Source organism: Mus musculus, chromosome 1 (genome assembly GCF_000001635.26).
Source record: "Mus musculus strain C57BL/6J chromosome 1, GRCm38.p6 C57BL/6J".
Taxonomy (NCBI): domain Eukaryota; kingdom Metazoa; phylum Chordata; class Mammalia; order Rodentia; family Muridae; genus Mus; species Mus musculus.
Genome location: NC_000067.6, coordinates 40,435,687 through 40,455,886, shown reverse-complemented (window position 1 = coordinate 40,455,886; position 20,200 = coordinate 40,435,687). Strand labels below are relative to the sequence as shown.

General features: G+C 41.3%; 1 protein-coding gene across 6 annotated transcripts in view; it reads right to left on the bottom strand.

The window, feature by feature from the left end:
- Positions 1-20,200, bottom strand: part of Il1rl1 (interleukin 1 receptor-like 1) — a 60,555-nt gene that overhangs the window by 9,532 nt on the left and 30,823 nt on the right. For 3 of the 6 annotated variants that reach the window (XM_006495744.2, XM_017319082.2, XM_006495741.1), the window contains exons 2-10: positions 15,059-15,259; positions 14,385-14,595; positions 13,407-13,581; positions 13,126-13,288; positions 11,485-11,553; positions 9,659-9,800; positions 9,212-9,357; positions 5,666-5,812; positions 4,027-4,194 (exon numbers count right to left, since the gene is read on the bottom strand). In XM_006495744.2, coding sequence (XP_006495807.1) covers positions 4,027-4,194; positions 5,666-5,812; positions 9,212-9,357; positions 9,659-9,800; positions 11,485-11,553; positions 13,126-13,288; positions 13,407-13,581; positions 14,385-14,595; positions 15,059-15,137 — 1,300 coding nt within the window. In that variant the 5' untranslated portion in view covers positions 15,138-15,259. Of the gene's footprint in view, positions 1-4,026; positions 4,195-5,665; positions 5,813-7,475; positions 9,358-9,658; positions 9,801-11,484; positions 11,554-13,125; positions 13,289-13,406; positions 13,582-14,384; positions 14,596-15,058; positions 15,260-16,030; positions 16,259-20,200 lie in introns of those variants that run through there. The other 3 variants (NM_001025602.3, NM_010743.3, NM_001294171.1) reach the window with 3 other exon arrangements.

Sequence of the window (20,200 nt, the reverse complement as noted above, 5' to 3'; positions counted from 1 at the left end):
TCTAAAAGCTCTAGAAAAAAAAGGAAGCAAATTCACCCAAGAGGAGTAGACAGCAGGAAATAATCAAACTCAGGGGTGAAATCAACCAAGTGGAAACAAGAAGAACTATTCAAAGAATTAACCAAACGAGGAGTTGGTTCTTTGAGAAAATCAACAGGATAGATAAACCCTTAGCTAGACTCACTAGAGGGCACAGGGACAACATCCTAATTAACAAAATCAGAAATGAAAAGGGAGACATAACAACAGATCCTGAAGAAATCCAAAACACCATCAGATCCTTCTACAAAAGGCTATAATCAACACAACTGGAAAACCTGGATGAAATGGACAAATTTCTAGACAGATACCAGGTACCAAAGTTAAATCAGGATCAAGTTAACGAACTAAACAGTCCCATATCCCCTAAGGAATTAGAAGCAGTCATTAATAGTCTCCCAACCAAAAAAAGCCCAGGACCAGATGGGTTTAGTGTAGAGTTCTACCAGACCTTCAAAGAAGATCTAATCCCAGTTCTGCACAAACTATTCCACAAAATCGAAGTAGAGGGAACTCTACCCAACTCATTCTATGAAGCCACAATTACTCTGATACCTAAACCACAAAAAGACCCAACAAAGATAGAGAACTTCAGACCAATTTCCCTTATGAATATCGATGCAAAAATCCTCAATAAAGTTCTTGCTAACCGAATCCAAGAACACATCAAAACAATAATCCATCCTGACCAAGTAGATTTCATCCCAGGGATGCAGGGATGGTTTAATATACAAAAATCCATCAACGTAATCCACTATATAAACAAACTCAAAGACAAAAACCACATGATCATCTCGTTAGATGTGGAAAAAGCATTTGACAAAATCCAACACCCATTCATGATAAAAGTCTTGGAAAGATCAGGAATTCAAGGCCCATACCTAAACATGATAAAAGCAATCTACAGCAAACCAGTAGCCAACATCAAAGTAAATGGTGAGAAGCTGGAAGCAATCCCACTAAAATCAGGGACTAGACAAGGCTGCCCACTTTCTCCCTACCTCTTCAACATTATACTTGAAGTCCTAGCCAGAGCAATTCGACAACAAAAGGAGATCAAGGGGATACAAATTGGAAAAGAGGAAGTCAAAATATCACTTTTTGCAGATGATATGATAGTATATATAAGTGACCCTAAAAATTCCACCAGAGAACTCCTAAATCTGATAAACAGCTTCGGTGAAGTAGCCAGATATAAAATTAACTCAAACAAGTCAATGTCCTTTCTCTACACAAAGAATAAACAGGCTGAGAAAGAAATTAGGGAAACAACACCCTTCTCAATAGTCACAAATAATATAAAATATCTTGGTGTGACTCTAACTAAGGAAGTGAAAGATCTGTATGATAAAAACTTCAAGCCCCTGAAGAAAGAAATTAAAGAAGATCTCAGAAGATGGAAAGATCTCCCATGCTCATGGATTGGCAGGATCAACATTGTAAAAATGGCTATCTTGCCAAAAGCAATCTACAGATTCAATGCAATCCCCATCAAAATTCCAACTCAACTCTTCAATGAATTAGAAAGAGCAATCTGCAAATTCATCTGGAATAATAAAAAACCTAGGATAACAAAAGCTCTTCTCAAGGATAAAAGAACCTCTGGTGGAATATCCATGCCTGACATAAAGCTTTACTACAGAGCAATTGTGATAAAAACTGCATGGTACTGGTATAGTGACAGACAAGTAGACCAATGGAATAGAATTGAAGACCCAGAAATGAACCCACACACCTATGGTCACTTGATCTTTGACAAGGGAGCTAAAACCATCCAGTGGAAAAAAGACAGCATTTTCAACAAATGGTGCTGGCACAACTGGTTGTTATCATGTAGAAGAATGCGAATCGACCCATTCCTCTCTCCTTGTACTAAGGTCAAATCTAAGTGGATCAAGGAACTCCACATAAAACCAGAGACACTGAAACTTATAGAGGAGAAAGTGGGGAAAAGTCTCGAAGATATGGGCACAGGGAAAAAATTCCTGAATAGAACAGCAATGGCTTGTGCTTTAAGATCAAGGATTGACAAATGGGACCTCATGAAACTGCAAAGCTTCTGCAAGGCAAAAGACACCGTCAATAAGACAAAAAGACCACCAACAGATTGGAAAAGGATCTTTACCTATCCTAAATCAGATAGGGGACTAATATCCAATATATATAAAGAACTCAAGAGGGTGGACTCCAGAAAATCAAATAGCCCCCTTAAAAGATGGGGCTCAGAGCTGAACAAAGAATTCTCACCCGAGGAATACCGAAAGGCTGAGAAACACCTGAAAAAATGTTCAACATCCTTAATCATCAGAGAAATGCAAATCAAAACAACCCTGAGATTCCATCTCACACCAGTCAGAATGGCTAAGATGAAAAATTCAGGTGACAGCAGATGCTGGCGAGGATATGGAGAAAGAGGAACACTCCTCCATTGTTGGTGGGATTGCAAGCTTGTACAACCACTCTGGAAATCAGTCTGGCGGTTCCTCAGAAAATTGGACATAGTACTACCGGAAGATCCAGCAATACCTCTTCTGGGCATATATCAAGAAGATGTCCCAACCGGTAAGAAGGACACATGCTCCACTATGTTCATAGCAGCCTTATTTATAATAGCCAGAAGCTGGAAAGAACCCAGATGCCCCTCAACAGAGGAATGGATACAGAAAATGTGGTACATCTACACAATGGAGTACTACTCAGCTATTAAAAAGAATGAATTCACGAAATTCATAGGCAAATGAATGGACCTGGAGGGCATCATCCTGAGTGAGGTAACCCAATCACAAAAGAACTCAAATGAAATGTACTCACTGATAAGTGGATATTAACCCAGATCCTTAGTATAGCGAGATATAAGGTACAATATGTAAAACATATGAAACTGAAGAAGAATGAAGACCAAAGTGTAGACACTTTGCTCATTCTTAGAATTGAAAACAATCACCCATGGAAGGAGTTACAGAGACAAAGTTTGGAGCTGAGACAAAAGGATGGTCCATCTAGAGACTGCCATATCCAGGGATCCATCCCATAATTAGCCTCCAAGCGATGACACCATTGCATACACTAGCAAGCCTTTGTTGCAAGGATGGTGATATAGCTGTCCCTTGTGAGACTAGGCCGGGGCCTAGCAAACACAGAAGTGGATGCTCACAGTCAGCTATTGGATGGATCACAGGGCCCCCAATGGAGGAGCTAGAGAAAGTATCCAAGGAGCTAAAGAGATCTGCAACCCTATCAGAGGAACAACATTATGAACTAACCAGTACCTCAGAGCTCTTGACTCTAGCTGCATATGTATCAAAAGATGACCTAGTCGGCCATCACTGGAAAGAGAGGCCCATTGGTCAAGCAAACGTTATATGCCCCAGTACAGGGGAATTCCAGGGCCAAAAAATGGGAATGGGTGGGTAGGGGAGTGGGGTGGAGGGGGGACTTTTGGGATAGCATTGGAAATGTAATTGAAGAAAATACATAATAAAAAAAACAATGTAATAATATATTATAATATAATAATTATATAATATAATAAATAATTCCTATTATGTGTAGGGTATGAACATCAGAATTACCTCTGCTCATTACTATGAAGTTACTATGGACTTCAAAACAGAATGTTAAGTTTAAAAATGCAGTATCGAGAACATATATGTATGGTTCACCTGATAAACCAAAAGGCAAATGCAAATATATAACTCTCAGTACTTACTCCATGTACTAAAGTTTTTTTTTTTATATTTAAAAAAAATTAAATCGATGTATAATGCATTCGACATCATAATGACATTTTGTAACGAACTGTGTTTCTGTGGCTTTCCTTTTCCTATCTCTCGCACACTTTATTATTAGCTATCATGATCTACGATCTACCTGTCCTTCCCCTCCACCCCACCCCCTCCTCACTACCTAGCATTATCTACCCATAGTCTCCTTTCCTGAATTTTTTTTCAAATAATTTCAACCCCTGATGTGTCTCAGTCGGTTTACCTTGCCCAGGTAACAGGTCTCTCCCATAAATGCACAATTTGTAGCCACATTTATTTTCAAGAACGTCGGGCAGAGTGTGGTGAACAAAGTACTCCACAGAGTGGGTTCCCGCCGCGCTGCCCCGGAAGACCCGAGGGTAAATGATGTACGCATCGTAGAGCTTGCCATCTGAGAAGGAAATCAAGAAGTACCGCTTCATTTACTGCTTCTCAGACTTCCTGCCTGTCTTCTGAAGGGCAATTCTTACCAAGTTTTATGGCTGCTAATATCTGGCTTTCACCCCTCTCATACTCTAAAACCAAGAGATATCAGCAAACTATGGCTCTAAATTGTGACTAGGAAATAAGCGATCTGGACCAAAGATTGGTTGGTTGGTTGGTTGGTTGGTTGGTTGGTTGGTTGGTTGGTTGGTTGGTTGGTTTATGATCTTAGCTTGAATGATAAAGAACAAAGAGTCTTCAGAATACTTCAAGTTTGTTTATAAGCTATTAGTGTCTATTATCATGGGTGGGGAAGGGTCTTCTCTGTCTATTGACTGTTACAGTTTTCCCACACAACATTCCTCATTTAGCCACAGAGCACAGGTTCAAAGACATCCAGTGAGTACCTGAAGCCACAGATAATACTGTGCCCTCCATTCAACACTTACTTCTGCACACACAGACCTAATACACTTGTCACAGTAAGAGTTTAACAACCATAGCTAGTAATAAACATAGGACAATGGACTACAACAAAATCCATGGCATCACTACTCCAGCAGTGAAGGCAGTGACGTCAACATAAAATAACTGTCCCTCAAACACAGGCACCACGGAACTTCGGCAGTGAGCCTGTTAACTAATAGGGTAACTGATTAGTGCTAGGTTATTATACATTATACAACATAGATACACTGAACAAACAGACAATTCACATCCCAGGCAGGACAATCACATATCTCAGACTCATGCTCAACTTAAAACTCACATTTGTTTTGCTTATTTAATCTTTACAAACTTCAGTTGACCTTAGACAATTGAAACCCCAGAAAGGGCATATGGCAACCATACTACTTCCTCGGAAGGTAATATGCCAATGGCAAATAGTGGCAAAGAAGTAGGACTTCTTAAGGGGTCTGTATTTCCCACAAATCAAGCAATCTACAGTTAATTGATTGCTTCGTGCACAAACAGGCTTCAAAGTTCCTACTTCACTGGGACTGTTCTTTTTCATGTGTAAAGTTTGTGCAAGTGTGTACTCATGGAATGAGGATTCAAGGGCAATGAGCATGTGTTCCAACTCTCTCCATAACCTGCTCACACTTGAAAAGCAGGTATGATTCTATTGTCCTGTTGTAAAATGTTATTAACATGCATTTTTCAAAACAGCAGAACCTGTTCGGGTCTCAGGCAGAGTTATGGGGGCTCACTAGGAATAGCAATCTCGGCAAGGAGAATCTTGGAGATGAATGTCTGAATGTCAGAAGTATAAGCAGTGACACAGAGGCATGGAAAATGATCCGTGTAGACTCCAAAATCTCACAGATGAGGTTAAAAGGAAACGGAGATTGGGTTTAGGAGCAAAATATCATTAAAGAAATAATCAAGAGTCAGTGGGACTTTTCCTTGTGAAGAGAATCTTGAAAACAGATACTCACCGTTCCGGGTTTTGTAAGGTGTCACTATATCTCTCCAGAACAGAGCAACCTCAATCCAGAACACTTTTAAGACTATCACCAAGACATTGATAAACATTAGCAATAAACTACATCCAGCAACTATGTAGTAGATGCTTCGGTGATCAACTATCAAGAGATGGGGAGATGGGGGAAACGGGCATTAGTAATAGCAAAATGAGACAGAATGGATGGTTGCATGAACTCCGACATCCCTAGAAACCAACCACAAGGCATTCCTACCCAATAAACCAATACTGAATTTTCAACAATACTTTCAAAATCAACAAATCAATTTTCTTAGCACATACTCGGCACAAGTCTTAAGGCTTAGTAACACAGAGTGTGCTTAAAGGTAAGGAAGCTCATAGATACAGGAAAACCCAGCTAAGATAGGAGGCAAAAGGGATTTCAGCTGACAGCCATCTTAAACAGAAACTGCTCTATATTAGAGGAAGGAAGGAAGGCTTACTATAGAATGGATTACTAAAGGACAAAGAAGACTCAGAACGGTCTAGGAAAAAAAAAAAGAACACTCCCCTCTCCAGAGAGAATGCTGAGTTCATGTGCAGAGGTGGAAGTGTGTGTTCTAAGAACTGTAGTAACTGCGTTTGGGGAATTCGTGGAAGGCGTGGTCAGGGCTATGCATGATCAGACACTCTTGCTAGGGAATGTGTCCTGATGTGAAAGGGTATTAGAGATGAAAGTGCTTTTCAGTAAGATTAATCTGACAGTAGTGGAACGTTCATTTGTATAGGAAGGGATGACGTGTTCAAGGAATATAACAGGGTATTTGTGGGGGGAAATGAGGCTTGGAACTTGTGAAATGATAGGAATTCGATTGGTAAGGTCGGTGTTTATGGGCAGCCCTAAGGCATGTGAGTCAGTAGATCAGGAAAATGGTTGCATCTAGGGGGTGGGGAATATAGGATACACGCACAGTTGCAGGTCACAGAGTGCTGTGATGGAGACATCAAATTGCTGGGTTCTATCATCCTGATGCCTTCTGCTATTGAGATCCTCCTTCAACTATCTCTCAGCCGAGTCCCACATCCCTTGTTTCACAAAACACGCAAGAAACATGGCTTTCACCTTCAGGAACTTGTAAGACACATGTACAGGTTGGACACAGGAACTGCTACCATTCCTGGTCTGCTTGCCTGTTGGAACCATATGATCCTCATAGACTTTGTTTATCCATGAATATGAGGAGATTCCTCGGTCAGACCGGGTAAATAGTTCTTTTTTATTTTATTTGTAAATCCCCACGCATAGGCCACAAGACCTGGCGTGAAATCCCTGCTAGTAGTGACAAATTCCTCTACCATCCTTGACAGTTCACCTTCTCTCTAAATCCAGGAAAAAGAAACTCAAGACACTAAAGTCTTGCGACCCAAAAAAATGAGAAAAGATCTCAAAACTGGCCAGAGCTTGCTGTCTTCACTTCTTTAGGTTTAAGTAAGAACTTCCCAAGCAGCTTGTTCAGAAAAATTGTCTAAAAGTCCCACCGGATGCGTGCTAGGGAGGTACAGAGGGTATGGAAGATAGACTTCTTATAGGAACTGCTGTGGGTGAAGTACCTGTGTGGGTGGCTGAAATGTTTACCCTAGGCAAGACTGTGATTCAAGGTGACCCAGGAAGTTGATGCTCAACATCTATCTACGTGCTTATGACTTTGTAAACTACAAGTGGTTTTCACGTCAATGACCAGACGCAAATGCTTCTTGGCAGTGTTTATAAACAGGAAAATGTTGTCTGTGTTGCATCCTGGGTCTAGAATTACAGTTCTTGGCAAGGCCTTAGGCCCACTCTTCCCTTGCTTCATTGACTTAGTCAGTAAAATTGACAAATAGTATGGGGTAAAAAGATAAATGAGAAATTCTAAGACATATGTTGAAGACATCTGGCTTCAACATAGAAAACATTGAACATGAATATGAATTATTGTTATCACAGACACTCTACTTGTACCTAGTGGTGTTGAGAAATACAGAGGGAGGCTTTATAAGGTTTTTGATTTTATAATTTAAGAAATATCAGAAGAATTCATTATGATCATTCAAGAACAATAGACACGAATTTTATTTAATACGCTGTGTTGTTCAAACAGTATGAACACATTGATTTGAATAGCAACAAGTGAATTAAAAATAAACTGGAAAACAAAGAAATCACACACAAACAAAACAAATACAAAATTACTGATTAAAAAATATAATTCTAATACAAACGTGAACTAAAGTACACTCAGAAATCTAGACAAAAGATCCTGTTACAGAGGAAGGCATTGTGGAATCAAGGTCAAACTGGGTGAGAATAGGGGTTTGGATTCTCTTTTCCTGCAGAATGTGCAGTGACCACCACCATCTGGGAACACAGTGCTGTGGTCCACAGTCACCCGGAGTAACACCATTATCAGGGGCAGATCCCCAAGACCTCACTGATCACAACAGCACAAAAATCCCTCTATGAGTCACAACTCTGGCCACCTAGGAATCAAAATTCTGTTTTATAAAAATGTTACAAGCCAGAGGCTCTAAAATCAAAACCAAAACAAGAAACACCCTGGCTCAGTAAGGTGACACATAGCTTTAGTCCCAGTAACTGGGAGGCAAAGACAGGTGACTCTAGGAGTACAAGGGCAGAATAGTTTCTATAGTAAAAACAAACAAAAGAAGACAAACAGAATCAACAAAAATCCCAAATACCACTTCAGGCAGAGACACAGCATGACTGAATCTAATAGGTACCTCCACCCTACCCTTTTAATCAATATATTCATCCAAATAAATGCCCCACATATTGCTATGATCTTAGAGTTAGTGTCTCTCTCCCTCCCATGCCCTCTTGATATTTGAAAGAAATTAAAAATGTTTTCATATTAGTTGTATTGCCAGTAAGGCAGTGGTCAGTATCATAAGAGAGTGATAAGGGTAAAAAAGATGTTTACTCTTTTAAAATCGGATCAGGTTGGTCATCTATCTATCATGATGGCTGCACCTGTCAACCCAAGGACCAAGCAAGGGAATTAATAACTGCTCAGAATGAAAGTTTGTAAGTTGTTTTCCATGACAAGGTTATACAAAGAGACACAGCAGAGTTATTACTGCTCTGAACCCACTACCAATACCAATGTCCCTTGTAGTCGGTACAAAGGATGACTGCAAAAGCCACTATTGGGTGAGAAGGAGCTCAGAGAGAAGGAAAAGAGAGAAGGGGGTCAAGAACACATTAAGGGAGGTGAGGAGATGGGGAGGACTGCGGGGAGAACAAGGAGGAGGGGACACAGAGAGGGGAAGGATACAATGACAGAGATTCCTGTTGGAAGACAGAAACATTCTGGAAAGACCAGATTTAAGGAGCTTCCTCAACGTGAGAAGAACACTTGATGAAACAGGCCAACTATTCCCTTGATCATGATGGATTCCCTGGGACCAAGCTACAACACACAGTCCTCGGAGAAAACGGATGCAGTGCACAGCTGATTCAGCCAATTTATTCAAGCAATGTGTGAGGGACACTCCTTACTTGGTTGTTTCCTTCTCAGCCTTATGGTGTGCCTTATCATGCCATGAAGGTTCAGGGCCAGACAGTCATATTCCAGGGACAGGTCCTTTTCTGTCACACCAGTTATCCTTAACACTGAGGTTAAACAATCCATGTCATTGCTGGAACTGAGAAAGCAACATATTACTAATGTTTTCCTGGCAAGTGCCAGCTGTGAGGAGGCACAGAGGGATGTTTCAGCTTCAATATAGAAATTGCTGGGCATGGTAATATTATATCCCAATGATGGGATATAATAATCCCATCATTCAGGAAGCAGGAAATTGAGGTTAAGCTGGTCTACACAGAGAGTTCTAGGACATACCTAGTAAGGCTTTGTCTCAATAGATGATAGATAGATAGATAGATAGATAGATAGATAGATAGATAGATAGATAGATAGATAGATAGATATGATAGATGACATGCCTTTCATTTCGACCTTCCTCTTCTTGAATTCTTGCTTCACCAAAATTTCCAACTACTGTTTTGTTAATCTGCCACAGGACATCAGCCAAGAAGTGAGAGCCTTTGCCAAAGCAAGCTGAACAGGCAATACTTGCTGGTTTTCCTAGATAAAAAAGTGAAGAGATTCATCACAAAAGTTGAATTCTGCTAGTGGCATCCAGTTTCACACAGTGTAATAGACCTGTAGTTCTGCTCACATCCCTTCCTTATCCTCGTCCTGTGCCTCTTTGTTCTCACACCTCCTCCCCAATGTCTCCATGTTCCTTATAGCCCTAGCACCCTCTTAACTCAGGGAACACAAAGCTTGCTCTGGCCTCACATAATCACATAGGAGTTGCTGCTAGTTAAAAAGTGAGTTTCTTTTTCACTGGTCTCTTCCACAGCTTTCTCTTCCTACAGAATTCCTCTTATCTCTTCACAGGCTACCTCTGGAGCTAAAACAGCTTTACCCAAGCCAACTATCAAGTAACCTGAATGTCAACATTCACAGAGTGATCTCCTGGCCAATACAGATGCGGATGCTGGCAGCCAACTGTCTGACTGAGCTTGGGGACCAAATGAGTTAGAGGAAGGATTAAAGGTACTAAAGGGGTTTGCAACCCCATAGAAAGAACAACAAGATCAACCAACTAGGCCCCTCCCCAGAGCTCCCAGGGACTAAACCACTAACCAAAGAATACACATGGAGGGATCCATGGCTCTAGCTGCATATGTAGCAGAGGATGGCCTTGTCGGGCATCAATGGGAGGAGAGGTACTTAATCCTGTGAAGGTTTGATGTCCCAGTGAAGGGGACTGCTAGGGTGGTGAGGCAGGAGTGTGTAGGTGGGTGAGCACCCTCTTAGAAGCAGGGGGAGGGGGGATGGGATGGGGATTTGTGAAGGGGAAACCAGGAAGGGGGATAGCATTTGAAATGTAAAAAAATTAAATTACCAATAAAAAAGAAAGAAAACATCAGAGCTGATTTTGGCTACAGTTATACATTCAATCTTCCCTTTCAGAACCTCAGACTTATACTTGAGCTTGCCTAAAAATGAGTCACATCACAGGCATGAGGGAGGACCTGACAGTCTCTGGAAAGGCAAAGCTGTGGAGAAAGGATTAGAGGCTACCACACTGTAAAATAAAATCTAGTAGCCAAGACTTGAGCTGATGATGCAGCTAGAAACTGCTTGTTGGCAAGGAAGAGGGAGGCAGGAAGGACTGCACATGGGAGGTTACGTATGATCTCGCTCCACAGAGATGAGGAACGGCCATGTGGGCAGAATAGGGAAGAATGCAAGCACACAGCTCATCAGACAGTGGTATGCTGAGGCCAAGAGTGTAGGAGAGTGATTGGTTACAGAGTGTGGTGAGGGAGGTATGATTCATCATGGTGTTTCAGACACCAAGTTCTTTCCATTGGACCCAGCATCTAATGAAAACCAACAAGAGCAGAAGCAGATTCATAAAACTCTACTCTCGCTCTTTTGCTATCCATGACCTTTGGTGCTCCTTTGAGCATCTCTGAGCCTATATTCCTCCTCAACAGTGAAGTGAGGACAACTGCTCCCTAGGCAGAACTGATGATAACAAGAAATACTTCTATGACATAACCATGAACTCCAAGGCTCAACACAAATGCAGTGCTGATTTTTGCTGTGACGGGGGCAGGTGTTTTCATATTGTCACCTCACATGATCCCCAAGTTCCCCTCTACTAATTCGTGACCCTTCCATAGGAAACCAGACCTGAAATCCTAAGGAAACGTTTTCCCAGGTCAACAGAGAGTAGTTTAAATTTTCTTACCTATTTCCACTTCCATTGTGTGGTTGTATGGAGGATTTGTAATTACTGGAAACATAGAAAAGCCTTTTTCTTAAAAATTAAAAACAGAAATAGAATATAATTATTGAAGTATTGATTAGTCATCAATATAAAGCAAGTCTTTTGAAGTTCTATTTAATTTCACAGCAGTGTGTCAACTCTTGGAAAATAACCTTTGGCAGTGCAGATACCCAAATGGAACAAGTAATTTATGCCACACTTCTTCTGATTACTATTCCTATGTTATTTTTTGATATCTTCTATATCATCAAGACAAATACTGCCTGATCCAATGACTCTGTAACTTATAAATTATTTGATAACTATGATTCTATAGAAGAAGCATAGACATTCAAAGAAGATGCTGTCAATATATCCATGACAAAGACGTGTTCAGGAGCCCACAGGTCCACTGTTCACAGCTCTCCACCACTGTGCCCATGTGTACATGGAGAGGTTTCTTCTTCCTCCGCAGTAGTTTTCCCTCCTGTTACCACTGAGATGGGGTGGGAGTGGGGAGCAGGGAGGTCTCTGGGAGCATGGATGAACCCTTCACCCTTATATGCTCATTTTCTTTCTGGGTATTGAGATTAAGAAACATTGCAGGACTTGACATTAAACAATGAGAGGGACAGACACAACTGTGGTTTGGTGATGCTTACTCTCAAGCAATGGAGTGCAGAAAGGCTCTAAACAAAACATTGTCTCCAGTATTGCTTAGTCCTATTCTTGTTCCATGCCACTTGATAGTGAGACCCCATGTCTTCGATAGAGGAACTGCACCCAGAAAAAACCTCAATTCTATAAATACCATCAACTATGATTAGGGAATCTTCCCCTCTAATGTCTTCTTTAACGTTGAATTCATATTTGGAAAAAGTTCTTTTCTAAACAAATGACCTGCTTTGAAAACACTGATGATGTCAAAAGCATTATAGACCAGGACTGAAAACCATCCAGCAGTGTGTATAAAAGTACTGTGCCCTGTTACACTCTAGCCTCTTAATTTGTGGCTTTTATATCCAGGAACTCAACTAGCTACATATAGTGGCTTCTTTGATAACTCTTGTGTAGACTTTTGTTTTGTAGATGTATTATTCTCTATGAAGCAGGACACCTGGGTTTTTTTTTTCAGTATTGTATTGGTTATTGCAAGTAATCCAGAGATGGGGTATAATTTAAGGGAGGAGGTGAGGAACCTCTGAGAAAAATATATGACACTGGATCATCCAGGATTTAGGTATATAAGCATTCTGGAGATTAGCCAGGAAGAGGAGGAGGAGGAGGAGGAGGAGGAGGAGGAGTTGTTAAAGAAGGAGGAGAGGAGGAAGGGGAGCAGGGAGGAGGAAGGAGGAAATTCAGACTGGGTTATTCTTGAAAATTAAGCCTTCCCCCCTCCCCCAAAAAAACAGCTATGGCTTTGATTCAACAATATCTTTCCCTGGAATTCTTAAACCTATGCTTCATGGCAACTTCCTTTCATGTTAGAGTATAATATGGAAGTTAAGAAGAAGTAGAAGGGAATAGACTAAGGGGAGAGGGTAGGAAATGCAACCAGAAGTGCACAGGTCTCCCTGATTGCATTTGTTTGAATTTTATCCCTTGTTGAAGCCAAGAGCTTACCTTCAACTGTGAATGATCTGGTGGCCGTCACGATGTAGTTGGTTCCATTCTCCGCGTGTGTGAATTGACAAGTGTAGTCACCTTCATCATCATGAGTCACGTTGTCAATGAACAAGTAGGACCTGTGTGCCCTGAACCTTGGCTCTTGGAGAGCTTTGCAGTTCTGAAGCAACAACAACAACAACAAGAAGACTTTCCAACCTTCTTCCACTCAATTTTCACTCTCAGCTACATCACTTGTGCAGATGTTATCATTTTCTCCCCAGATTTCAAACGTTTACCTTAAACCACTGAACAGGTGCTGTCCAATTATACAGGTCAATTGTTGGACACGTTATCTTGAAATTTTTATCTGATCCACGTACTGTCGAGTACATCAAATAATCAGGGATATTGCAGCTTGGCGGCTTTTTATGTATGGTGACATTCAAGTATCCAGTCTTATTCAAGTTGGGGCTATTAAAAGAAGCCAAAGATTTAAAAAGAGATACTTATTACCATGATATAGCTTTATCCAGCTGTAACTCTTGGACAATGTTGTGCCAATGTTTGTTGAACCAGATACAGAGTGAAGCCCTCTTCGTGAATTACATCATTTTATTCTCACAGTGGTGATTTGGGGATCATAATGATACTACTGTATGAATTATACAGATGAGGAACCTAGAGTCAGAGAGGTCACTTGGTGGCAGCACACACCTAACTGGTACAAGGGCCTGAGTTGGAAACTGTGGTCACCAAACCATACCCAGGCTTATCTGACACTTTGTGAGTATCAGAGATGGCATGAAATCTAAACATGTGGCAGTGTTTAGATCTGCAGCTCAGGCTGAGAGATCTGCAGACATTGACCCCAAGTCTCTGCAGTCTATCTGTTTGTCAGGCTCTGGCATCTACACGTTTTCACCCAAAACAGATCTTTGTGGTTTTAGATGTCTGGGCTTCTGTTTCATATGTTAGTTTTTTCTTAATCCCAGAGAGCATCGAGCAATTACTCATTGTTCTAATGTGTCACTAGACAAGATGGGCATTCTTCTAATCAGGCTGCCAATTATATATTCTACTGTTACATATTCAATAGCCAGCCCATCAACCCTCAGACTGCTGGTCTTCTCAGTCGTCCCTTCTTGTTCTAATCATTTTATAAATTTAACTGTTTCACTGAAGGGCAGACACAGAGAAAGCAAGGACAACTGGGCTACCAGCCATTAATGAAAGGGGAATAGGCACAAGGCTTACAATGGTTTCCTGAACAGTACCTTCTGATAACACAAGCATAAATCCCAGAGTCTTCCACTCTGGCTGGTAGAAACTTCAGACGATCTCTTGAGACAAAGATCCGATTTCTTTTTTGAGTAGGAATACTTTCATTTGTATCTGAGTAATACCATTCCACAGGATAAGTCGAGCGTCCTCTTTGGGGGCATCTCACAATTAAAGCCTCATTTTCCAGACCCCAGGACGATTTACCTACAAGTCAAAGGTATGAACATGATCCTAAAATGTCCAAGTGAAAAGACTACAGTTTCTGTTCAGGATTAGATTTTTAAATGGATCATATATTGTAATGCTTTGAGGAAGAAGAAGTCAACAATTAAACCCCTTTACTAAATGTGCCACTTGGTGCAATAGACTAAGGAATCAATTTGAGCTACTGTCCCTGTTTGCTCCTAGCCATCAATGAATGCTTCTAATGACTTCCATGTTCGTGTACTGTGTTAAGTCTTAATTTACATAACTCAAAAATTATGATCTACTCCCTATAGAGAATTCCTTCTGAGAGATTTACGATAAAGAATGAATGAAGAGGAAATAGTTTCCTAACATAAAATTCAGCCCAAAACAACAGGAAGCAAGCAGCTTAAATGAGGCCAAATATTCCCAGAATTACTTAAGTTCAAACCATACCACTCATCTGAGAATCGGTACTTACTGCCCTCCGTAACTGTCAAATACATGGGAAGTGTCAGAATTGCCAAAGCCCAAAGTCCCATTCTCTGTCTGTCAATCATGTGCTAGTGATTGATGGCTGAGGTCTCTCTATGGCAATGGCACAGGATAGTAATGGTGTGTTCACTAGGCGGTTGACAAGTGCTCTCTGAGGTAGGGTCCAGAAGAGAAATCACTGTAGATACTGAAAAATAAACCATGTAAAATAATTAATTTGTATCGCTTTTTACTTACTTGTTTTGATTTGTTCTTACCATACAGGACAGTCGGTTGACACGTATTTATTAAATTCACATATGGATAATAGTAGGTTTCAGGTATACAATATTGCATCCATCCCTACTGAACGTGAAACCAGACAGCAGTCCTTACAATGACTAGATTTTTTTTCCATGATTGATTATACCTTACCAGTCTCTTGAACATTTCCTCAAAAAAAATAAAAAACAAAAAACAAAAAACAAACAAAAAAAAACTAAATTAAGAGGAAAGGAAACAAATTTTTGCATTTGTAAAACTTAGAACCATAAAATTGAGTAGATACTAGAAAGCACAGTGTCAATCAAAGCCACAGCCGTGTAGCAGGCTAGAGCAACATGCCAGTACTCACAGATAGGCATCATTATAAAAAACTAAGGAAGGAAAAATTTGAACTAAAACATTAGCCAGGAGGCCATCCAAGACTGTTCCCCCAAACTTTCAAAGAATAGTAACTGCCTAGGCTTGTTCTCAAAAGCCACGGAGGCTTGCCAGAGGTCTGTGCACAATAAATAATCCTTTTTCTTTTAAAGAATCTATTACTGTGGCTTTCCCCTTCACCAGTCAGAGGAGGGATACAGACATCCCCAAAGCTAGGAATAAATATTTAACTCCTTAGTAGTTTCAAGAGTGCACGTTTCTTTGATTTGCAGGCACTTTTTTCTTTTACAAGCTTCAGACAGTCATTGATTCTTACCCCAGATGAAGGGCTGGAGAGAATAAGCTCAGAGCCGTGAGGCTACTTGGCGCTCCTTCGTCTCATTTCTGCAGACGACCCACGTGGGCATGCTCCCTCTTTCTTTTTAAATACACAGATGTCTTGGCATTTTTTTTTAACCCGCCCATCATAGAATTTTAGTTTTAGCCAAAATCCATGACTTGTTCAAAAATGCTGCTGTCTCACTTACTGGAAATTCCTAAACTTACCACATAAATATTTAACCATGAGCACAACGTCATAATCCACCTCAGGGGAACCAATTAAATCACCCGCCCCTGTCTTTGCTGGGTCAGTGAAGCTGAGATAAACAATGCTGTTTACCATAATGTCCATTCCCAAATCTCAAACACACACACGCACCAGGCTGTCCTCCAGGCTGTTCATGACCTCTGCTGATACTGTCAGGGGGCACAATTGTTTCCTGTGCTGTGGACAATCTCACAAACCATCACATGTTAGGGAGAGTGCAGGAGGGGCATGGAGATGAGCCCTGAGAGGCAAACGATGTTTATGTTCCTTGGGTGCTTAGATGTGTTGGATAATGGAAAGAGCATCTCAGGTCCAAAGTATAGTCTAGTACCTCAGATTTTGATCTATAATCTCATCTAGGATGAAGATAACCAAGCCTTTCCAAGGAGGCCATCATCTTTTGGGGCTTCAAATGAAACAATGTTAACGGTTGGTTTTGAGTTGTGCCAAGCATCCTTGTCTTAACTCTATTATGAGACTTCCTTTTATGTCTTCATGCATAGGAAGGATTGAAGGACCATCCCCACCCCAGCACCAATAGAAAAATATAATTGAAATCTTTATGCAGTATCTCCTCTATGCTTTATGTGGCTCTCTGTGACTCCCATATCAATTCTTCATTCCCCAAGTCAGTCAATGCCATGCTGTTGTTCTCTCCATGGTCCAAATGATGACCCAGAGGCACAGAGATTAAGTAAGGGATCCACACAACACAGAGCTAAGAGAATTAGAACCCAAGCAGGCTGGCTCTAAAGGCTAGCCACCGAATCCAAGTGAGCCAGGCATAGAAAGACAAGCATGGAAGTATTGCTAGCTAAGAACACAGCTTGAGCCAGCTCCTTATAGGGGCTGGAATGCTCCTGATATATCTTCTCTGCCCAGTGGCTTAGCCAGCTCTTAGCCACTGGTGATACACTTTACATGGCAGAAAAAGCAAGCCTTTTGCTGTCTGGGAGCTTGACCTTGAGTGTGTTCCTTGCTGCTCTTGACTCTTATTATCAGGATTGCATGCAGCATGAGTTTGAGCAAAATCCAAGGCTACGTTATTTAGTACTATCATTAGCAATAATAATGCTTAAATAATTCAACCAAGCTCACTCAGATGTGGCTGGGGTTAAAACCAAGTGGTTGAAGCAAGGAAACATGCATTCTTCTCTTTTTCCACAGGTCGACTAAAAAATGAGAGAGAGAAACTGTCATGGTCAACCCCTTTCTCTGATCACCATGACTGAGTTATTAAAGTAAGATCTGTCCCTTAACCAGGTTCTTCAAGAAACAATAAGCCATCTCAGCCTCTGTTTGGGCTTTGTAGACATGGAATGCAGCCATTTGAGAATACATAGAACACAGCTCAGGAGGCACATCTGAGCAAGGACGGCCTCCAATCAATGAACCAAATAGGAGTTTTAAAGTAGCCAAGTCCTTCAGAATCCAGCTAGCATCTGCCAACTTTTCTGAAAAAAAAAAATACCCTTTTATGTCTTCAAACTACCTCATTCTAAAAAAAAAAAAAAATCAACCTTACAAATATCTAACGTAATTTTGCACCAGTTCCCCTGATTTGGGATTACAGTTTTGAACCTATATGTGAATTTATTTATCATCTGGTTCTCTGACATTTCTCCTATATAGTAAATTAAAACAAATCACTCTGAGAGGGCAGTCAGTTCCTTCCATTTGGGCCACGGCACTGACATGTTTTGTAACAAGGGATATTATGCAAAGCTTATTCATTTGACTTGGCCAACGGTGCAGTTAAGTTTAAACTACAAATGTCATCCACCTGAGCTGGCTGCCTGTACCCCGATCTTATCACAAGTCCACTGTAGGAGTTGGGAACTTTTTTGTCATAATAAAAACAAACAAATATCACCAGTTCCATAACTTTCAGGAGATCTTACCAGAACAAGCAAAGAATGGATTACTTTGCCCTCCTATAAATAAAGAACATTTTTAAATTTGGTTTTTTTTTTCTTTTCCTAATGAAATTGTGTGTATAGCTGTTATCTGTCAGCCACAGATCTCATACAGCCTGTCATCACAGGAAATGCACATTTTCTCCTGGATCCTTTGATTCACCTACTTGGGCTCTGTTGCTTCCTCTTTATCTTTCTGCTATAAAGGTCACTCTGCCCCAACAATAAGAAGTACAAGCATCAAGAGAAAAGTCTTCCTACCTGCAGAACCTAATACCCGGTGTCCTCTAGCCTTGTTTCCTGGCCCCCGTGAAAGCTGGCTTCTCCACAACTTTTCCCATGTCAGTACTGAGCACCTCATCGTTGGCACAGAGCAAAATTCTTCACGCTTGATCTGCCCTCCTCCATATATGTGGCAGGCAGTCAGCCCATGTGGATGAGTCACCAGTATCACCTGTGAACCCTATCCTACCTACAACATACCCCCACCATCTTATCCATGACGTCATCTTGTACTTGCGTTTTATTGAAAACTCAGTGAGAGCTTTCTGGTGCCTCATCAGTATCTTCTAGATGCACTGATTCCAGAGAACCCCTAAGAATCTAAACCAATTCATGCATCTCTCTGGTACCCTTCTACTTTAGCAGGAGGAAAAGCCAATATCCTAGAGTGTCCGTGTGGGCTTATTGACAGGATGCTATTGCCTATCAACTCCGTGCCCCTGTGGCTTTCTGTCCTTTCTGTTCATAAACAGAGTCCACTGCCCCCCTTGTTCTCCCATGGACTAACTCGTCTCCTCCAACCTGAGACAGATCTTCTCCTCAAGGCTCATCCTGGTGTCCTGGTGCGCTTTCTGATGCTATGAAGAAACTACTGAGACCAAAAGCAACCCAGCAGGGAGGAGAAGGTTTGTTTGGTTCACAGGCTACAATCCACTGCTGAAGGAAGTCACAGAAAGAGATCAAGGTAAGAACCTGGAAGTAGGAGGTGAAGTAGAGATGAAAGAGGAATGCTACTTACTGGCTTTCTTTCCCCGGCTTGTCCAGTCCCTGCAGGACTATGTGCATCCTCTCCCACTGAGGCCAGACAAGGCAGCCCAGTGAGGGAACAGGATTCACAGGCAGGCCACAGGAAGGAAAGTGATTTTGACATTTATATTACTGTGTGATTTGTGTGTGAAACAGGGAAAGCTTCACACACACACTTGGTTGAATGAGCCAAGACAGCCACAGAGAAGAATTGTGCATCTGACACTCCAGCCTCAGAGTGTAGATGACAATGAGAGAATGATGGACCTCTATGCAGAGACCTCAGCTCTCCTGAAACATTGACTTCTCTTTGCTCTCTCATGTTTGGCCAGGCCCAGGTCATCTGGAAAGATCCATGGGGAAATCTTGGTCATGAACAAAGCCATCAGCAAGAATGGAGAAAGAACTCTGTGGGGGGGGGGGGGTGCAGTCATGTGAGAAACCCCAAGCAGTCCTAATTGTTTGCATGTGTAAAGTGACTAAGACATAAGTAAGCTGTTCAGACCTTGGAGCAGTTACTGCAACACATACCCCTGACCATGTGTCACTGGTGTATGAATTTGTCACACCTTAATTGAATCCAGGTGTAACTTCCTTTGTGTAACAGTCACTGTGGCTGTGATTTTTCCCAGCATCAAGTATCCAAAACGCCGTTTCAAAGAAAAGGAATCGAGTTGGAGAATAGAAACAACCTGACATTAAGATAAGTGGATGCTCACAGTCAGCTATTGGATGGATCACAGGGCCCCCAATGGAGGAGCTAGAGAAAGTATCCAAGGAGCTAAAGAGATCTGCAACCCTGTAGGTGCAACAACATTATGAACTAACCAGTACCCCGGAGCTCTTGACTCTAGCTGCATATGTATCAAAAGATGGCCTAGTCGGCCATCACTGGAAAGAGAGGCCCATTGGACACGCAAACTTTATATGCCCCAGTACAGGGGAACGCCAG